The 21,597-nt window shown below is 39.2% G+C and overlaps 1 protein-coding gene across 2 annotated transcripts in view; it reads left to right on the forward strand.

Annotated features, from left to right (window-relative positions):
* The window catches only part of HEXB (hexosaminidase subunit beta), a 35,479-nt gene that overhangs the window by 13,694 nt on the left and 188 nt on the right, over nt 1–21,597 (forward strand). Inside the window, exons 4-13 of one of the 2 annotated variants that reach the window (XM_024732770.1) lie at nt 753–799; nt 1,075–1,185; nt 13,141–13,242; nt 15,311–15,440; nt 16,827–17,007; nt 17,694–17,780; nt 19,052–19,124; nt 19,911–20,085; nt 20,969–21,059; nt 21,211–21,315. In XM_024732770.1, coding sequence (XP_024588538.1) covers nt 753–799; nt 1,075–1,185; nt 13,141–13,242; nt 15,311–15,440; nt 16,827–17,007; nt 17,694–17,780; nt 19,052–19,124; nt 19,911–20,085; nt 20,969–21,059; nt 21,211–21,315 — 1,102 coding nt within the window. The remainder of the gene's footprint in view (nt 1–752; nt 800–1,074; nt 1,186–13,140; nt 13,243–15,310; nt 15,441–16,826; nt 17,008–17,693; nt 17,781–19,051; nt 19,125–19,910; nt 20,086–20,968; nt 21,060–21,210; nt 21,316–21,597) is intronic. The other variant, XM_024732771.1, reaches the window with a different exon arrangement.

Genomic DNA, 21,597 nt, shown 5'->3' on the forward strand with positions numbered 1-21,597 from the left:
TTGTGGCGTGCAGGTTTTCTCTCTCTAGTTGAGGCACGCAGGCTCAGTAGTTGTGGCACACGGGCTCAGTTGCCCTGCAGCATGTGGGATCTTAGTTCCCTGACCAGGCATTGAACCCGCATCCCCTGCATTGGTCCAGTGGATTCTTTACCACTGGACCACCGGGCAAGTCCCTATGCCTGTATTCTTAGGTTAAAATTTTCCTTGGCAATATAGTTGTTAGCTAGAATGATGAATTTTGGTAAGGTCAAGGCCAGATAGAGGAGTTGGCCTGTAATATAGAGAACAATCCACTTGAATAAAAAATGGTCAGGAGATAGTCTTTGCAGGTATAAATAAAACACTGTAAGTTGGGCCTTTATCTATAGTTTCATGGTGTTTTCTGAGCCTCTTTGCCCTCTGTTAAGTTTAGGTACCTTCTAAAGTGCCTATAATATTTTATGATAAAAGTTCTTTCTTGCAGTGCTATAAATTTATTAAGGAACTGGCATTTTGTTTTATTAAATCACTATTTTGTGTTTATCGTTCAGACAAAACCAAGGGTATGGGTACAATGAAGTAAAGCATTTTTATTAGATGGCACAGGGATTTTTTTAAATTGAGCTTTGATTTTAGAAAATATGTTACAGGGTATATGTATAACATTTAATTTTATTTGCCTTTTCTGGTTATGGTTCTGTGTATGGATAATACATCTTTTATTGTCTCTCTTATAAACTAATGCAATAAATTATAAATTTTACTTTCCCTAGGTTTAGAGACCTTTAGCCAGTTAATTTATCAAGATTTTTATGGGACTGTAAGTATGATTATTATATGTTCCTAACATTATTGGGTAGATATAATGCTATAGGAAAAATATTAACTTTTTAGCTATTTATTACTTCTTGAATGTTTTTTCTCCCCAAGTGTGTATCTTATTTGGTAAATGTGTATTTCACACTTTTTGTTGGTTTTAAATTAATTTTTTATCTAATACTTGCATAGATAGGTATAATTTATTTATTACATAAATAAAATGAGTACACATTTTATCTAAGACAAAATAAATAAAAATTTTCTTTTGTCTTTTAGTTCACTGTCAATGAATCCAACATTGTAGATTCTCCAAGGTTTCCTCATAGAGGAATTTTAATTGATACATCCAGACACTTTCTGTCCATTAAGAGTATTTTTAAAACTCTGGTAGGTAATTATTTTATTTTAATCCACTGTCTATTCTGAAGATGTGTCCTTTAATGTTGTTACTTTACGTTGGTTACATATGCTGTTGTACAGTTTAGAACAGGGGATTCATTTTCCATATACTAAGTATAAGCACTGGGCTTCCTTCCCTCCCTCCCCTGGGAAGTATATTTCCTCTACTGAGAAGTGGAGGCTCCCTTAGGGAATCACTCTCTTGTTTTCATTGGGGTGGGAGAGGGGCTTAACCAGTATTCAGTCAGCATTGTTAAGAGAAAGACTCAGTTTTAATAGTGCCCACTGGCCCTCTGTGAATTATTTGTCCAATCATGGGTCTAGACTTCTGGCTAGGAATATATAGTCATTGTACCTCTAGTTGTTTTTAATTTTGTGATCTCCACTTACTTTTTTTAAAGTGGCCTAGAAAGGAATCTGAGAGCAGCTTCATACCTAAGGAAGTGTTCCAAAGGAATATGGAACTTCAGGTGGTGGGAGCTTGGGGGCAAGGTGGACATTAACTATTTCCTCTTTTCATTGGTTCATCCCCACCATCACTGCCAGTTTGTAGGGATTGGGAGGTTTTCTTGCCATGTTTCTCTGCACCTTCACCTGATCGTTTATGAACACACTATGTTATAAAAAAAATTATTTTTACGTTTACATTAAAACCCTGAATTTTTTTCTCCAAAAGACATTATTGTAATTTTTATGAAAGAAATATATGCTTAGTGTAAAAAGTTTGAACATAGATATGCATAAAATAAGTAGTGATCCCATAATTTCATTTACCAAAGATTGACATAAATTTTTATGTCCCATTTGTCTCATTTTAAACTTAAAAAATGAATATCTTAACGTATAATATGACTAATGTTTTTTACTGAGATATAGTTGACATACAACATTATGTTAATTTCAGGTGTACTAAATCATGATTTGACATTAGCATACATTATGAAACGATCATCATGATAAGTCTAGTATCCATCTGTCCCCATACAGAGTTATTACAATATTATTACATCCCCATGACTTATTTATTGTATAGCTGGAGGTTTGTTCCTCTTAATATAACCCTTCACCTATTTTCCCCCACCCCCTTGCCCTCCTCCCTCCTGCCAACCACTCTCTGTATTTATGAGTCTACTTTTGTTTCATTTTGTTTTGTTTTTTAGATTTCACATATAAGTGAGATCATTGATATTTGTCTTTCTCTGTCTGATGTATTTCACTTAACATGATATCCTCTAGATTTATCCATGTTGTCACAAAGGCAAGATTTCATTTTTTTATGGCTGAATCTTCTCTGTGTGTTTTGATTGGAGAATTTAGTCCAGTTACATTTTTTTTTAAGAGCCAATCATCTTTTAAATTTTTAAAAAATATTTGTTTGGTTGCACCGGGTCTTAGTTGCAGCAGGTGGGCTCCTTTAGTTGCATCTCGCAGGCTCCTTAGTTGCGGCGCGGGACTTCTTAGTTGTGGCATGAGAACTCTTATTTGTGGCATGCATGTGGAATCTAGTTCCCTGACCAGGGATTGAACCTGGGCCCCCTGCATTGGGAGCTCAGAGTCTTAACCACTGTGCCACCAGGGAAGCCCCAGTCCAATTACATTTAAAGTAATTATTGATGGATATGTACTTACTGCCATTTTGTTAATTGTTTTGGGATTGTTTTCATAGTTCTTTTTTGTTCCTTTCATCATCTTTTGCTCTCTTCCCTTGCCATGTGAGGACTGTCTTTAGTGTTATGTTTGGATTCCTTTGTGTGTGTACCTATTAATAGGTTTTTGGTTTGTAGTTAACTGTGTGTGTGTGTGTGTAGAGAGATACACACACACATATAGATACATATATATATGTATAGTTTTATATACATGATTAGGTTATATATACATGATTATTGTAAGTTGACGATCTTTTAAGTTCAAACATTCTAACAACCCTACGTCTTTACTCCACCTCTCACATTTAATGTTTTTGACATCATATTTTACATCTTTTGGTTTTCTGTATCCTTATGCTACTTATTGTGGATATAGATGATATTTATTACTTTTGTTTTTTAACCTTCCTACTAGCTTTTTAGATGATTGACCTACTACCTTTACTGTATGTTTGCCTTCAGCAATGATATTTTTCCTTCTGTAATTTTCATATTTCTAGTTGTGGTCTTTTCTGCTTAGAAAAGTCTTTTTAACATTTCCTGTAAAGTTGGTTTCGTGGTGCTGAACTCGTTTAGTTTTCAGTTGTCTGTAGAACTCTATCTCTCCTTCAACTTTGAATGATAGTCTTGCTGGGTAGAATATTCTTGGTTGTAAGTTTTTTACCTTTCATCACTGAATATGTCATGCCACTCTTGGCCTGCACAGCTTCTGCTGAAAAGTCAGCTGACAGTCTTATGGGAGTTTTCTGGGAAGTAACTAGTTGCTTTTCTCTGGCTGCTTTTCAGATTCTCTGTCTTTAATTTTTGCCATTTTAATTGCAGTATACCTCAGTGTGGTTGTCTTTGGGTGACCCTGTTTGAGATTCTCTGTCTTCCTGGACTGTATGTCTGGTTTTTTTTTTCCAGATTAGGGAAGTTTTCAGCTATTATTTCTTAAAATACATTCTCTGCCCCTGTCTCTCTTCTCCTTCTGGGACCCCTATAGTGTGTATGTTATTATCCTTGATGTTATCCTAGAGGTCTCTTATACTATCCTCATTTAAAAATTTTTTCTGTTCAACTTGGCCAATTTCCACTACTCTGTCTTCTAGTTTGCTGATCTGGTCCTCTCTATCTACAAATCTATTATTGATTCCTTCTAGTGTATTTTAAATTTCATTTACTATATTCTTCAGCTTTTTGGTTCATCTTTATATTTTCCAACTGTCTATTTTCATTCATTCTTAGGTTCAGTGAGCATCTTTATGATCATTACCTTGAACTCTTTTTTTGGGTAGATTGCTTATCTCTACTTCGTTTAGTTCCTTTTCTGGAGTTTTGTCTTGTTCCTTTGTTTAGAACATATTCCTCTGTGTACACATTTTGCCTAATTCTCTGTTTATTTCTTTGTATTAGGTAGGTCAGCTACATTTCTCAATATTGCAGAAGTGGCCTTATTTAGGAGATGTCCTGTGGGGCCCAGCAGTGCATTCCTCTGTGGTCACCAGAGCCACCTCTAGGGGTGTCCCCTATGTGGGCTGCGTGGGCCCTTCTGTTGTGGTACGGCTGACTACTGTGTAGAGTACACTGGTAGGCAGGGCTGGCCCCTGGACCAGTTGGCTGCCAGACCCCGCCTCCTATGGTGGCTGCTGCCCTGTGGGTGGGCAGAGCTGGGTCTTGGGGCAGCTGGCTATGGGGACCAGGGTTCCTGGGACTGGTGCTGGCCTGTTGGTGGGCAAGTAAGCCCCTGGTGCTGATAGTCTAGAGCGAGGACTCCAAAATAGCACTTGACAGCACCACTATCCTCGTGGTACAACAAGCTCCCTGAAGTGGTTCCCTCCAGTGTCTTTGTTCCCAGGGGGAGTCCTAGTTGTCTCCTGCCTCTCTGAGAGGCTAGATCAGCAAGTGGGTCTGACCCAGCCTCCTTACAAATTACTGCCTCTGACTTGGGACTCAGAGCCTGTAAGATTTTAAATGTGTTTTTTGTTTTTTAATTGGAGGATAATTGTTTTACAATGTTGTGTTAGCTTCTGCTGTGCAACGAAGCAAATCAGCCACATGTATACCCATATCCCCTCCCTCTTGGATCTCCCTCCTGCCCTCCCCATCCCACCCATCTAGGACATCACAGAGCACCGAGCTGAGCCCCCTATGCTATACAGCAGGTTCCCACTAGCTATCTGTTTTACACATGATAGTGTATTTATGTCAAACCTAATCTCCCAATTTGTTGCACCCTCCCTTTCCCCTCCCTATGGCCACATGTCTGTTCTCTACGTCTATGACTCTATTCCTGCCCTACAAATAGGTTCATCTGTACCATTTTTTCTAGATTCTACATATATGTGTTAATATATGATATTTGGTTTTCTCTTTCTGGTTTACTTCACTCTGTATCACAGACTCTAGGTCCATTCACGTCTCTACAAATGACCCAATTTCGTTACTTTTCATGGCTGAGTAATATTCCATTGTATATATGTATCACATCTTCTTTATCTGTTCATCTGTTGTTGGACATTTAGGTTGTTTCCATGTCCTGGCTATTGTAAATGGTGCTGCAGTGAACATTGGGGTACATGTGTCCTTTTGAATTATGGTTTTCTCAGGGTATATGCCCAGTAGTGGGATTGCTGGGTCATATGGTAGTTCTATTTTTAGTTTTTTAAGGAACCTCCGTAATGTTCTCCATAGTGGCTGTATCAATTTACATTCCCACCGGTGTGCAAAAGGGTTCCCTTTTCTCCACACCCTCTCCAGCATTTGATGATGGCCATTCTGGCTGGTGTGGGGTGATACCTCATTGTAGTTTTGATTTGCATTTCTCTAATAATTAGTGATGTTGAGCATCTTTTCATGTGTCTCTTGGCCATCTGTATGTCTTCTTTGGAGAAACGTCTATTTAGGTCTTCCGCCCATTTTTAATTTTTATTTTTTGCAGTACGCGGGCCTCTCACTGTTGTGGCCTCTCCCATTGCGGAGCACAGGCTCTGGATGTTCAGGCTCAGTGGCCATGGCTCACGGGCCTAGCCACTCTGCAGCATGTGGGATCTTCCTGGACTGGGGCACGAACCCATGTCCCCTGCATCCGCAGGCAGACTCTCAACCACTGTGCCACCAGGGGAGCCCCACCCATTTTTTAATTGGGTTGTTTTTTTGCTGTTGAGCTCCATGAGATGTTTGCATATTTTGGAGATTAATCCTTTGTCAGTTGTTTCATTTGCAAATTTTTTCTCCCATTCTGAGGGTTGTCTTTTCATCTTGTTTGTGGTTTCCTTTGCTGTGCAAAAGCTTTTAAGTTTCATTAGGTACCATTTGTTTATTTTTGTTTCTACTTTCATTACTTTAGGAGGTGGGTCAAAAAAGATCTTGCTATGATTTATGTCAGAGTGTTTTTCCTATGTTTTCCTCTAAGAGTTTTATAGTGTCCGGTCTTATATTTAGGTCTTTAATCCATTTTGTGTTTATTTTTGTGTATCATGTTAGGTAGAGTTCTAATTTCATTCTTTTACATGTAGCTGTCCAGTTTTCCCAGCACCACTTATTCAAGAGGCTGTCTTTTCTCTATCATATGTTCTTGCCTCCTTTGTCATAATTAAGGTGGCCATATGTCCATGGGTTTATCTCTGGGCTTTCTATCCTGTTCCACTGATCTATATGTCTGATTTTGTGTCAGTACCACACTGTCTTGATTACTGTAGCTTTGTAGTGTACTTTGAAATCAGGGAGCCTGATTCCTCCAGCTCCATTTTTCTTTCTCAAGATTGCTCTGGCTATTTGGTGTCTTTTGTGTTTCCATACAAATTGTAAAATTTTGTTCTAATTCTGTGAAGAATGCCATTGGTAGTTTGACAGGGCTTGAATTGAATCTGCAGATTTCTTTGGGTAGTATAGTCATTTTCACAATACTGATTCTTCCAATCCAAGAACATGGTATGTTTCTCTCTCTGTTTATGTCATCTTTGATTTCTTTCATCAGTGTTTTATCATTTTCTGAGTATAAGTCTTTTGCCTCCTTAGGTAGGTTTATTCCTAGGTATTTTGTTCTTTTTGTCATGATGGTTAATGGGATTGTTTCCTTAATTTCTTTTTCTGATTTTTTTGTTGTTAGTGTATAGGAATGCAAGAGATTTCTGTGCATTAATTTTGTATCCTACAACCTTACCAAAATCATTGATTAGTTCTAGTAGTTTACTGGTGGCATCTTTAGGATTTTCTATGTATAGTATCATGTCATCTGCAAACAGTGAGAGTTTTACTTCTTCTTTTCCAATTTGTATCCCTTTTATTTCTTTTTCTTCTCTGATTGCCGTGGCTAGGACTTCCAAAACTACATAGAATAAGAGTGGCGAGAGTGGACATCCTTGTCTTATTCCTGATCGTAGTGGAAATGCTTTCAGTTTTTCACCATTAAGAAAGGTGTTTGCTGTGGGTTTGTCATACATGGCTTTTATTATGTTGAGGTAGGTTGCCTCTATGCCCATTTTCCGGAGAGTTTTTATCATAAATGGGTGTTAAATTTTGTCAAAAGCTTTTTCTGCATTTATTGAGATGATCATATGGCTTTTATTCTTTAATTTACTAATATGGTGTATCACATGGATTGGTTTGTGTATATTGAAGAATCCTTGCATTCCTGGGATAAATCCCACTTGATCATGGTGTATACTTTTAATGTGTTGTTGGATTTTGTTTGCTAGTATTTTGTTGAGGATTTTTGCATCCATATTCATCAGTGATATTGGTCTGTAATTTTCGTTTTTGGAGTATCTTTGTCTGGTTTTGGTATCAGGGTGATGGTGTCCTCATAGAATGAATTGGGGAGTGTTCCTCCCTCTGCAGTTTTTTGAAGAGTTTGAGAAGGATAGGTGTTAGCTCTTCTGTAAATGTTTGACAGAATTCACATGTGAATCCATCTGGTCCTGGACTTTGTTGGAAGATTTTTAATTACAGTTTCAATTTCATTACTTGTGATAGGTTTGTTTATGTTTTCTAATTCTTCCTGGTTTAGTCTTTGGAAAATTGTACCTTTCCAAGAATTTGTCCATTTCTTTGTGGCTGTCCATTTTATTAGCATATAGTTGTTTGTAGTAATCTCTTATAATCCTTTGTATTTCTGTGGTGTTAGTTGTGATTTCTCCTTTTTCATTTCTAGTTTTATTGATTTGCATCCTCTCCTTTTTTTTCTTGATGAGCCTGGCTAAAGGTTTATCAATTTTGTTTTTCTTCTCAAAGAACCAACTTTTAGTTTTATTTTTCTGTGCTATTGTTTTCTGTGTTTCTGTTTCACTTATTTCTGCTCTGATCTTTATGATGTCTTTCCTTCTACTGACTTTGGGTTTTCTTTGTTCTTTCTCTACTTGCTTTAGGTGTAAGTTTAGATTGTTTATTTGGGATTTTTCTTGTTTCTTGAGGTGAGATTGAATTGCTATAAAATTCCCTCTTAAGACTGCTTTTGCTGGGGGCTTCCCTGGTGGCGCGGTGGTTGAGAGTCCGCCTGCCGACGCAGGGGACACAGGTTCATGCCCCTATCCGGGAAGATCCCACATGCTGTGGAGCGGCTAGGCCCATGAGCCATGGCCGCTGAGCCTGCGCGTCTGGAGCCTGTGCTCCTCAACAGGAGAGGCCACACAAGTGAGAGGCTTGTGTACCGCAAAAAAAACCCCCAAAAAACCTGCTTTTGCTGTGTCCCATAGGTTTTGGGTCGTTGTGTTTTCATTGTCATTTGTTTCTATGTAATTTTTGATTTCTTCAGTGATCTCTTGGTTATTTAGTAGTGCACTGTTTAGCCTCCATGTGTTTGTGTTTTTTACAGTTTTTTTCCTGTAATTGATTTCCAATTTCATAACATTGTGGTCAGAAAAGATGCTTGATACGATTTCAGTTTTCTTAAATTTCCTGAGGCTTGATTTGTGACCCAAGATGTGATCTATCCTGGAGAATGTTCCCTGTGCACTTGAGAAGAAAGTGTATTCTGACACTTTCAGGTGGAATGTCCTATAAATATCAATTAAATCTGTCTGGTCTATTGTGTCATTTAAAGCTTGTGCTTCCTTATATATTTTGTTTGGACGATCTGTCCATTGGTGTAAGTGGGGTGTTAAAGTTCCCTACTCTTATTGTGTTACTATTTCCCCTTTTATGCTTGTTAGCATTTGCCTTATGTATTGAGGTGCTCCTATGTTGGGTGCATAAATATTTAAAATTCTTATGTCTTCTTCTTGGATTGATCCCTTGATCATTATGTAGTATCCTTCCTTATCTCTTGTAACAGTCTTTAAAGTCTGTTTTATCTGACAAGATTATTACTACTCCAGCTGTCTTTTGATTTCCATTTGCGTGGAATATCTTTTTTCCATCCCTTCAGTTTCAGTCTGTATGTGTCCCTAGGTCTGAAGTGGGTCTCTTGTAGACAGCATATATATGGGTCTTGTTTTTGTATCCATTCAGCCAGTCTGTGTCTTTTGGTTGGAGCATTTAATCCATTTATATTCAAGGTTATTATTGATATGTATGTTCCTATTACCATTTTCTTAATTGTTTTGGGTTAGTTTTCTGGGTCTTTTTTTTCTCTTGTGTTTCTTGCCTAGAGAAGTTCCTTTAGCATTTGTTGTAAAGCTCGTTTGGTGGTGCTGAATTCTCTTAGTTTTTGCTTGTTTGTAAAGCTTTTGATTTCTCCGTCAAATTTGAATGAGATCCTTGCTGGGTAGAGTAATCTTGGCTGTAGGTTTTTGTCTTTCATCACTTTAAGTATATCCTGCCACTCCCTTCTGGCCTGCAGAGTTTCTCCTGAAAAATCAGCTGATAACTTTGTGGGGATTCCTTTGTACGTTATATTTTCCTTTTCCCTTGCTGCTTTTAATATTTCTTCTTTGAATTTAATTTTTGTTTGTTTGATTACGTGTGTCTTGGTGTGTTTTTCCTAGGGTTTATCCTGTATGGGACTCTCTGTGCTTCCTGGACTTGGGTGATTATTTCCTTTCCCATGTTGGGAAAGTTTTCCACTATAATCTCTTAGAATATTTTCTCAGACCCTTTCTTTTTCTCTTCTTCTGGGACCCCTGTAATTCGAATGTTGGTGTGTTCAGTGTTGTCCCAGAGTTCTCTGAGATTGTCTTCAATTCTTTTCATTCCTTTTTCTTTATTCTGCTCCTTGGCAGTTATTTCCACCATTCTGTCTTCTAGTTCACTTATTCGTTCTTTTGCCTCAGTTATTTTGTTATTGATGCCTTCTAGTGTATTTTTCATTTCAGTTATTGTGTTGTTCATCTCTGTTTATTTGTTTAGTTCTTCTAGATTTTTGTTAAACATTTCTTGTATTTTCTTGATCCATGCCTCCATTCTGTTTCCGAGATTCTGGATCATCTTTACTGTCATTACTCTGAATTCTTTTTCAGGTCAGTTGCCTATTTCCTCTTCATTTATTTGGTCTTGTAGGTTTTTACCTTGCTCCTTCATCTGTGACATATTTTTTTGTCATCTCATTTTTTTTTTATCTGGGGTGGGATTGTGTTCCTGTGTTACTGGTTGTTTAGCCTGAGGCTTCCAGCACTGGAGTTTGTAGGCTATTGGGTAGAGCTGAGTCCTGGTGCCAAGGTGAGGACCTCTGAGAGACCTCACTCCAGTGAGTTATTCTCTGGGGTCTGAGGTCCTCTGTTAGTCCAGTGGTTCAGACATGGAGCTCCCACCACAGGAGCTCAGGCACGACCCCCAGCTTGTGAACCAAGATCCTGCAAGCCATGCAGGGCGGCAAAAAAAAAAAAAAAAGCTGAAGAATAGCAGAGAGTAAAAAAGAAAATAAGATTAGAAAACTAACAGATACGTTAGAAAAAATAAACATATAAAAATATGGATGAAACAACTGGAAGGTAAAAAAGCAAAAAAAGAGGAGGGAACAGAAAGCTGGAAAAGGCCTTGACTGTGGGAGGCAGGGTTTAGGTGGTGGGCAGGGCCTATGCTTAGGACCCACTGGGCTGAAAAGGCCCTTCGGGGGTAAAGCTTAGGTTCTGTGCAGCAGGAGGGGCCCAGGGGTGCCTCTGGCCTTGAGGGCGGAGGACCAGGTCTGGGACTCCAGCAGGCTCCTTGGGCCCGAGTGGGCAGGGGAAATGCCCGCCAGGCCTCCCCTGATCCTCCGGTCCTGGGGGTTCCCCCCGCCACCATTGGCCTCCTCTTCCCCCTCCTCCCTCCCTCCCACACCCCTAGGACCTGCGAGGCCCGAGGGGGCCCTGGAGAACAGAGGACCAGGCCCAGGAGCCCAGCAGGCTTCCCAGGGCCTGAGTGGGCGGGGGAAACGCCTTCCGCGTCTCCCCTGATTCTCCGATTCCAGAGGGCCCCTTCTTGCCTCTGTCCTACACCCCTAGGAACCTCGTAGCCTGGAGGGGGCCCCAGAGAGTGGAGGCCCTGGCCTGGGAGCCCAGCAGGCTTACCCAGGCCTGATTGGGCAGGGAAACACTAGGCACGCTCCCCACTGATTCTCCAAGCCCCTGAGGGTCCCTCCAGGTGTGGGAACCCCTCCCCTCTCCCACCCACCCCTCAGGGGTGCCTGTCCTGTCCAGCCTCCACTTCTCCTCCCCCCTCACTCCCCCACATGTCCTACCCGGTTGCTCGGGGGTTCATCCCATCTCCTTGGGTATCGAGGTCCCCCACCAACATCTACCAGGTGCCCTAATTGTGGGGAGATGCGAACTCCTCATCCTCCCACACTGGAGGAGGAATCTACATATGCTTTTTAAGAGCACAATCTGTTTCCTACAGCCTGCCAGCTCATCCATATGCAAGCCCTGCTGTCCTTCAAAGCCAGATGTTTTGGGGGGCTCGTTTTCCTGGTGTTGGACCCCAGGCTACAGAGCCTGATGTGGGCTCAGATTCCTCACCCCTTGGGGAGAACCTCTGCAACTGTGATATCCTCCCATTTGTGGGTCACGTAGTCTGGGGTGTGGGTCTCTCCTTGTGGTTTCTTCTTTATATTGTTAGTTGTGGAAAAATCTTTTCTGCTAGTTTTCAGGTGGTCATTCTCATCAATAATTGCTCTGTTAATAGTTGTAATTTTGGTGTGTCTGTGGCAGGAGATGAGCAGGAGGGTCTTCCTGCTCTGCCATCTTGGCCACATCATAAGGAGAAGGGAGGCTGTAAGTTTTGATTCTCTGATAGGGCAAATCTCTCCCCTTATCATTTTTCATCTTCTTCATATAGGCTTTTATATTTTATATGCATATTGTTTATTCCTCCAGAGTGTATATAAAATCAATGTCAATTTCCCCCCAAATTTGAGAATTTTAATTACAACTGTACTGTGTTTGTACTGAATTTCTTTCATCTGTAAGGAAGGGTTGGCACTCAAATCTCAGAATTGTGGGAATTACAAGTCCCATTTTTCCTCTGTCGCATTCCCAAACACAGTAGTAGTGGTAGCCAAGAACTATTTTCCATTCTTGGCTAACCCCTAAATACTTACTGGGAATTTATAAGCTTGCTCCCTTCCCATAGGGCAAAGTTATTATAGCTTACTGTTAGAATAAATAAGAATTCTGTATAGGCTTTTTGAAAAGCAACATGCCACGTAAAGAGTATAAGATAAGGAATTTCTACTTCTTCACATCATTCCCTTGTTGAAAAAGTGAATTTTAAAAGGAAACAGACACATTGGAAACAATCCTGGATGCAGATAAGTAAATTGGATTGTATAATGTATCTGTGGTAATTTTTTTTCCCTTCTCTCCCCACTGGGTTTGTTCTCTTTATCTGTGAATCTGCTTGCATTTTTGTTATATTCACTAGTTGTATGTTTTAGATTCCACATATAAGTGATATCATACATATCTTTCTGTCTGACTTACTTTACTTAGCATAATGCCCTCCAAGCCCATCCATCTTGTTTCAGACAGCAAAATTTTTTTTTTATTGCCGAGTAGTATTCCATCGTATATATATACACCACATCTTTGTCCATTCATCTGTTGATGGATACGTAGCTTGCTTCCACGTCTTGGCAGTTGTAAATAATGCTGCTACGAATATTGGGGTGCATGTATCTTTTCAAATTAGTGTTTTTTTCAGGTACGTATACCCAAGAGTGAGTGGGGATTGCTGGGTCATATGGTAGCTTTATTTTTAGTTTTTTGAGAAACCTCCAAACTGTTTTCCACAGTGGCTACACCAGTTTATATTCCCACTAACAGTGTACAAGGGTTCCCTTTTCTCCACACCCTCACCAACATTTGTTGTGTTCTTTTTGATGATAGCCATTCTGACAGTGTGAGCTGATAATCTCATTGTGGTTTTAAGGTATATACATTTTTAACATGTTTGCTTGCAGGATGCCATGGCTTTTAATAAGTTTAATGTTCTCCACTGGCACATAGTAGATGACCCGTCTTTCCCTTATCAGAGCATCACTTTTCCTGGATTAAGCGAAAAAGTGAGTTATTCATGTTATTGTTGTTGGTATACAAAAAAAAATTGGAGGTATAGTTTCATTAGAAGTTTGCAGCTTAAATATTTCTTCTTATGGATAGAATTGAAGTATAAAAGTTAGATATTTGGGGGACTTCCCTGGCGGTCCAGTGGTTAAGACTCCATGCTTCCACTGCAGGGGGTGTGGGTTAGATCCCTGGTCAGTGAGGCCAAAAAAAAAAAAAAAAAAGATATTTGTGGTTTTATTTAAAAACCTTAATGAGTGTAGCAGACCTGAAGCATTCATGATTAACATAAGGTTAAGTAATTATATTTACCAAGTAGTCCAATTGTATATTTGTTTCAAACAGAATTATTTTGAATTCTATAAATGACAACTTCTTTTCTCTCTGAAAAAACTATATGAAAGAGGGAATCTTACAGATAACGGCTCCTTCTTGGAAAATAATGGTGGTCTTAGGAGTGTTCAGATTCACTGTATTATAGACCAGGGAAGCTGGGAGTGAGCCTCGATACCATCTAGCTGAATCCCCCTCTAGTACAAGGCCAGTCACTGACAGCCAGGAGAAGCTGTATGTCTCATCCAAAGTTGTAGTTAGAAAGAGGCAGAGCCAAGACCCTAAATTTTGTCCTCTGGCCACAATTCCAGAACTTTCTCCAAGGTTTTGATGTAGTTTAGGTTGAAATCCTAGCAGCACTCCTGTTGTTTGCTTTTAATATGGAAAACTTCAAACATATACAGAAGTAGAATTTAATGAATTCCCATTTCCTTATCAGTCAGCCTCAGTAATCAAGTAATGGCCAGTCTTGTATCACCTATACCCCCTCCATTATTTTGAAGGTAATCCCAGACATCATATCTTATTGGTAAAAAGGCCTGTTTAAAAAGTTATAGTTCGTTATCACAGCTAAGAAAATAGCAATCCAGATAGCCAGTCATTGTTTCCCCAAGTGCCTTTTTTTAAAAAAAAATTTTTTTTGCATTTGGATGCAAATAAGGTCCATACATTGTGGTCAGTTAATATGTCTGTTCTTTTTTTTTTTTTTTTTTTCGGTACACGGGCCTCTCACTGCCGTGACCTCTCCCATCGCGGAGCACAGGCTCCGGACGCGCAGGCTCAGCGTCCATGGCTCACGGGCTTAGCTGCTCTGCGGCATGTGGGATCCTCCCGGACCGGGGCACGAACCCGCGTCTCCTGCATCGGCAGGCGGACTCTCAACCATTGCGCCACCAGGGAAGCCCTGTCTGTTCTCTTTTATATATAGCTGCCCATCCCTGCCCATCTCTTTTTTTTCTTATAATTTATTATTTTCATTGAGGAAACTAAGCTCAGTTTATCCTATAGTTTCCCACAGTCTGGGTTTTGCTGGTTGCATTCCCAGTGTCAATATGTTCTTCTGTCTCCTGTATTTACTGTAAACTGGTAGTTAGATCTAGTCTTGATTCAATACAAATTTGATGTTGAGGATGGGGGTAGGGCAAGACTACTTTTTAGAAGTTGAGCATTTATTTATATTTATATATTTATACCTTGAGAAATGTGCCATGGTAACACCTTTAATGGACCTTTATGTTTAGTTACCACCAATATTGAGTTCTAATTTTTCAAGGACCTATAGTAGGACCAAAACAGGTCACTTATCAGAGCATCTCGGGGAATTTTTAAAGCTGACAGTAATTAAAGTGACTTTGAAAGACAACAGCTATGCTTTGTAATAATGTGTGAATTTTGATTCTAAAACTGACAAGGGCAGTGTATTCAGAAATTTCACTTCAAACATTTCTGTTTTATCATACTGTTACATGAGGTTGAAACAGCCTGACGGTAGACATTGCTGAAACGAGGTGCTGGTAGAGAGAGACAGTCCTATCAGTAAATCCGGAATTAACCCAAAGTGTGCTGAGAGCTTATTGATAAGATACAGTAAACAAATAATTTAAATGAGTCATCCAACATCACATAAGACTATTTTATACTTTGTAATTGAATAATCTGCCAGCAGATACTGAAGTACAAACAGAGCTGTAAACAGTTCATACATTTTAATTTTAAGAAATATGCCTTTTACAGGGAAGCTATTCTTCGTCTCATGTTTATACTCCAAACGATGTCCGTATGGTGATTGAATATGCCCGATTACGAGGGATTCGGATCGTGCCAGAATTTGATAGCCCTGGACATACGCAGTCTTGGGGAGAAGGTAAGGAGCGTGTTTTATGAGTTGCAGAAAATGAACATTTGAGGTCCTGCATCTCATGACTTGGTGTTTGCTCATTTTGTTCTTACTTGTGATTTGCACAAAGGTTATGCAAACTATTGATAGTTGTAATTCAGTAACTACTATGTGTCTGTTGTGAGCAAGTCACTATCTAGGCATTGCCTAAAGTATAAACACAAGGGATAAAGGAAAACAAGAAATGATTATAACAAGTAGAATGCATGAGTGAATTAAACATTACATGAATGAAGTAACACTTAAAGCGCTTTTGAGAGATCAAAGAATATATTCATGTTTCTGGTAGAGGGAATAACAGGAGAGGCAATTTAGCTGGAGCACAGCGCACCAGAGAGTAGTTGTACTGTCGGGTGCTTAAGAACTGGCTCTGGAGCTAGATTGCCTGGATTTGAATCCTGCTTCTGGCGTTTATAAACTGAGTGACCTTGGGCAAGTCAGAACATCTCATCCTCAGTTTTCCCATCTCTAAAATGGGAGTATTAGCAGTAGCTATCATGTAATTTTTTTTTTTTTTGAAGATTACAGAATGAATGTAAAGCACATAGCACCACACCTAGCATTTATAATTGTGTAATAAGTATTATTAGAATAGACATGGAGTACAGTGGGAAATGAGTCTGAAAAAGTAGCGTAGAGGGCTTGGGTGAGGAATGTGGGATTCATCAGGACACATGGAAGCCAGTGAAAGTTACAGAGTAGAAGAGTGACATGATGGGAGCCACACTAAAGGGAATCCTATGTGAAAGTGACAGATTGGAAGGGGGAGGAGATTGAAGGTCCTAGACCAGAATGGTGATAGCAGGGATGGAAAATAATATACAGAACTGAGAGATTCTGGAAATACCCACAGAACTTGGGTAACTGACTGACTCCAGGAGGAGAGGGACAAGAGACTTAGGAGGATGGTGTCTCGTTTACCAGAATGTGAAAATCAGGAGAAGCTACAGAAGGAGCTTGGGGAAGACCATTTGGTTTTTGTTAGATTATATTTGAAGTGAAGCTAGGATATCTAATTGTGTCCAGCAGGGACTCTGAAATATGTTTTGAAGCTCGAGACAAAAGGATTGGGGCAAGGTTTAGATTTGGGAGTCATTAATATTTGAGATAATATTTGAAATGGGTAGAATCTCAGAGGCTGATGGAAAGGGAAACAAAAGAGGTGTACAGGGATAGTATTCAGGAAACAATTCTTATTTGGAAGAAATTATCATAATAACTCTTAGTAAACACATTTATCTTTTTCTGTATAAAATCTCTTTTGGCTTCAACAAAATAACATAATCACGTGCAAAGCCGTGTCTTTGTGACTGAAATACTTCTTTAGAAAAGGTTCTCTATGTTTCCTTCCAGGCCAGAAAGACCTCCTGACTCCATGTTATAATGGAAAAGATCCATCTGGGGCTTTTGGACCTATAAACCCTATTTGGAATACAACTTACAGCTTCCTGTCTAAATTTTTCAAAGAAATTAGTACCGTGTTTCCGGATGAATTCATTCATTTGGGAGGAGATGAAGTAGATTTTGATTGTTGGTATGAAAATTTGTTAAAACCCACCTATTTCTAAAAACTTGTATCTGAAGTAGGTGTAGAGGTCTCCACATGAAAAGGGAAGATTTGGGGTAACATCTCTGTACGGTTTTAACGTGGCAACACAACTCGTGAGATAGTGGATTTCTGTAGAATGTCCATATGGGTGGTATGACAAAGTAAAAGCTTTTAGGAAGGAGAATTAAGATGCAGAAGGAAATGGGAATTTAAAAAAAGACTGAAGAGTGAACAAGAATAGCTTTAGTGAAAGAGGGTAATGATTAAGTGGGAGAGATTTTTCAGGTAAAAGTCCTCTTTGCAAATAGCCTCAGATGGAGGAGAGAGGTGGGAGGTTAGGGAAAACCATTTTTATAGGAAATCGGCTTCTAGAAAATTATTTGCACTGGAAAGCTAAGATAACTTATAATTAAGTTTTTAGGTTTATTTTACTCTACAAAATTTAATAGTTTTACATGTGTATAAGATGTTAGGGATATACGCTACTTTAAAAAGATTGGGCAGGGACTTCCCTGGCAGTCCAGGGGTTAAGACTCTACGCTTCCAGTGAAAGGTGCATGGGTTCAATCCCTGGTCGGGGAACTAAGATTCCATGTGCCATGTGGCCAAAAAAAAGAAAAAGATTGGGCATATTGAACTTTTAATGAAATTTTGATCACTTTTTGTTTAAGGGCATCCAATCCAGAAATCCAGGATTTCATGAGGAACAAAGGCTTTGGCAGAAATTTTAAGAAACTAGAATCTTTCTATATGCAAATGTAAGTTACTTTAAAGCCTACTTCTGTTTTTATTTCATCAATGCCTTTTGTAAAAGCTTAAGCTGTTATTTAGTACTACTTTTTCATTTTCTCTCCACTCCTTGCCAAAGTATAGATGTTATATTCTTTGTTACACAAAATATAGATGAAAAATCATAAAGGAGGGAGCAATAGCCACTATTTTCTTTAAATCAATAACATGGTGACTCTGATCCTTTTGCAGTAACTGTTGAAACGCAGGATAACAGTCATCTGTTCTAAGAACTCAGCTCAGAGCCCTGGCTGCCCTGCGAAGTCTTCGTCACCATCCATCCCCTGGAATTCAGCCCTTTTTGTCAATGCCGGAGCATTTCTTTTACTTTATATCTGTGCTGTCTCGTGTGGTAGCCACAGTCACATGTGGCTGTTTGTATTTAAATTGGAATTGAAGAAAATTAAAAATTCAGGTCCTCAGTCACATTAGCCGCATTTCAGGTGTTCAACAGCTAGATGAGGCTAGTGGCTACCATACTGGAAAGTGCATATATAGAACATTTCCATCACTGCATCAAGTTCTAGTAGACAGTGCTGCTCTAAGCTAGGGAGCAGTAAACTTGTTCTCTGAAGGGCCAGACAATAAATATGAGAGATTTCGTCGGGCACATGTGGTTGCATACTTTTTTTTTTGTGCATACTCTTAGTTTTTAAACAAAGCTTTACAAGTGTAGAAACCATTCTCAGCTCAAGAGCCATACAAAAGTAGGCTGCAGGCTATAGCTTGCCAACTCCTGCACTGAGCAAGCCCAGATTCTAGCCTTTTCCTGTTCAGCTTTTTGTGTGATACAGTCTAATTTTTTTTATCCTGCAGAGCACCTGCGATTGTCTGAACATCAGGAAATATTTGTGAATTGATTGTCAACACTGTTGGAAGTTATTTAGGTGATGTCACAGGCTAGTTTCTAGTTTCTTTTATTCTAAGATACCCATGAAATTACAAAGATTGCTGTTTATACACTTCCCTAGGAGTTGTCCCATCTTCCTTTCTTTGAGGTATGCTTAGCTCATTCATTCTGCAATTGACTGTTGAAGCCCTCTGCTGTCAGGTTCTGAGCCCCGTGCTAGAAAGAAGGAACCACATGGGTCGCCACCCAGCTTTAGCTAGTTCTGCTGTAAAGCTGTGTTATGCTGAGAGGCACCTCTCAGTGTTGGGAGTTCTTGGGATTAAAACGTGCATTCTTTACACATATTGGTAAGCTTGTGATCTGAAATAACTATAATTTTTTCAATGGTAGGGTTTTGGATATGATTTCAGCCATAAACAAGAGCTCCATAGTCTGGCAAGAAGTTTTTGATGATGCAAGCAAGGTGAGAAGTATTAAGACTGCATTTGGTTTTGATAATATGAGAGACTTAATACTTCCTTGGATGGAAGGAACCCTAATGAAGCTTCCCTGTAATGCTGGGGAAACAAGTTTACCTTTCCATTTGAGCTGTAACACTGAGACCAATGATAATGGTATTGATCTGATTTCTTCCATTTACTTAATTCTTCAGCGCCGCCTCCTCCTCGTCTCCCCATCTCCCCTCCTCCCCCGCCATCTCATTTTTAATCACAAATTGAAGTACTCTGAAGACCGTTCCTTTTTTCAGAAGGGCAGAACAAACATAAATAAGTCTTTACTGCTGTTAAGAGAGTTTTAAGTAAAATTGTCAATGTACACTTTTTATTTTAAATGGCATTTCTCTCTGACATACTCAGAATTCTTTATTTTCCTTTGGGGGCAACTGAGAATTTGCAAGTCCAGATACTAGTATTATTATCTTTCCAGAAGGGTTGGTGGCATCCTCAGAGTTCCAAAGTAAGTACAATAGTGTGGTAGAAATGGGACGAAAACCTTTAATTCATTACACCTATATGGTATCATATGTAGACAAAGGTTAAATATCCAACCTTAAGGTTGATGAAACTTCTAAGTCCCTACAACAAATAGCATTTGATATTAATTCTAAGGAGAAAGGGAAAAAAGGAAATGCTGCTTTTTTCAAGGATCTTAAAAGTTATTTTCTTCGCTACAATGCCTTGGACTTTTACTTTCATCTACTGTAGTTGCGAGACCTAGTAATATATATTGTGATTTGTGACTTTAATAGCTCATGCCAGGCACAGTAATTCAAGTGTGGAAAGTGGAGGACTATACTCGGGAACAAAGTAAAGTTACAGAAGCTGGCTTCCCTGTGATCCTTTCTGCTCCTTGGTACTTAGACTGGATCAGTTATGGACAAGACTGGAAAAAATACTATGCCGTGGACCCTCTTAGTTTTGAGGGTAAGTGAAGCAACCATCATTACTTGATAGGTTTTTTTCCCTACCCTCCCTCCAGGGAATCCTTACCCTAGGTAGCATCTACCAACTATCCTCCATTTATGTCTGACCCTTGATTTTGTTTGTGTGTACTTAAACAGACCAACTACAATATCATTTTAAACTGTGAAAGAAACCACATTCTTCCCTAAATGAAAGAACTTCAAAGTAGATTCCCTTAGATTTTTCTCTCCATTTTCACTGATAAGACTTGTTATCACTATGCATTTAAAGATGCCTGACTGCATTAACCTTGTATCTCCTACTCTGAGCTGCCTCTACCAATGCAAGACACCTAAGCAGGGATCCTGTCCTGTTCAGTGGCTTCCAGGTTCTGAGGAGGAGGCATCCTTGGGGGTGGGCATGTCTGAGTGGTGGGGCTCCAGACTCTCAAACCCCCTTCATTAAGAACAGTTCTACTTTGTCCATTTTTGTACACCAGACTTTAATATAAAATTTCCTTTGAGGAATAGTATTTTGCTGTTTAAAAGAGTTTCAAAACTGTAGGTCTATTAGGAATTGACATAACTTTCTCTAAAAATCTCTAAAAAGCATTTTCTGAGAATCAAAAAGTCATAATTACTATAGTCTCTTTAATAAAATGGTATCTTTACTACCAGACTGCCACATTAGTTAATATATGCTAACAAATACTATGTGAACCATGGGGTCAGCCGTGGCAATAAAGTTGGCCACCTTTTTTTTGTGCCACAGCCATGAACATCTCCCAAGGTCCTGCTTAAGAGGAGAGAAATGTTGCCCTAAGATAACAACAGAAATCAGCATTGCCCCTCTATATAGGCCTCAAGTTGCAACTACCTAACTTGCATCAATGATTTTAATCTAGGTTCTCAGGAACAGAAAAAACTTGTCATTGGTGGAGAAGCTTGTCTATGGGGAGAGTATGTGGATGCAACTAACCTTACTCCAAGATTATGGTATGGAATTTAAGTGATAACATTTGAATTAAGGTGCCTGAGTTTTCCTTCTGTACCCAAGTAGGACACCACTAGGAACTTCCCCAAGCATGTGGTTTGCTTATTTAAGAAAATAGAAAGTACATTGGGGCACATGTGGTTTAAATTTTAGGCCTCGGGCAAGTGCTGTTGGTGAGAGACTCTGGAGTCACAAAGACGTCAGAGGCCTAGAGGATGCCTACAGGAGACTAACAATTCACCGCTGCAGAATGCTCAGGTAAGACAGATTTATTTTTCAAAAATGTATGTCACTTAAGAGGCTGTGATTTAATTAGGAGGAATTGGGAACTATTTCCAGTACCTATAAGGAGAAGATATGCTTGGACTTTAAACTGTTTTATAGCTATATTAAATTTTTGCTATAACTTAGAACTCCATTATGAATCTCTTTTTTCAGTAATTAGTGGTATGGTTTAGTGATTCTGATTTGAGCTATTAAGTTCCTTAAAAGTTCCTTAAGATGGAGATGAGTTATATCAATCTAAAACATCTTTTGTTT

The sequence above is a fragment of the Neophocaena asiaeorientalis genome, unplaced genomic scaffold (genome assembly GCF_003031525.2).
Source record: "Neophocaena asiaeorientalis asiaeorientalis breed wild unplaced genomic scaffold, Neophocaena_asiaeorientalis_V1.1 scaffold515, whole genome shotgun sequence".
Taxonomy (NCBI): Eukaryota; Metazoa; Chordata; class Mammalia; order Artiodactyla; family Phocoenidae; genus Neophocaena; species Neophocaena asiaeorientalis.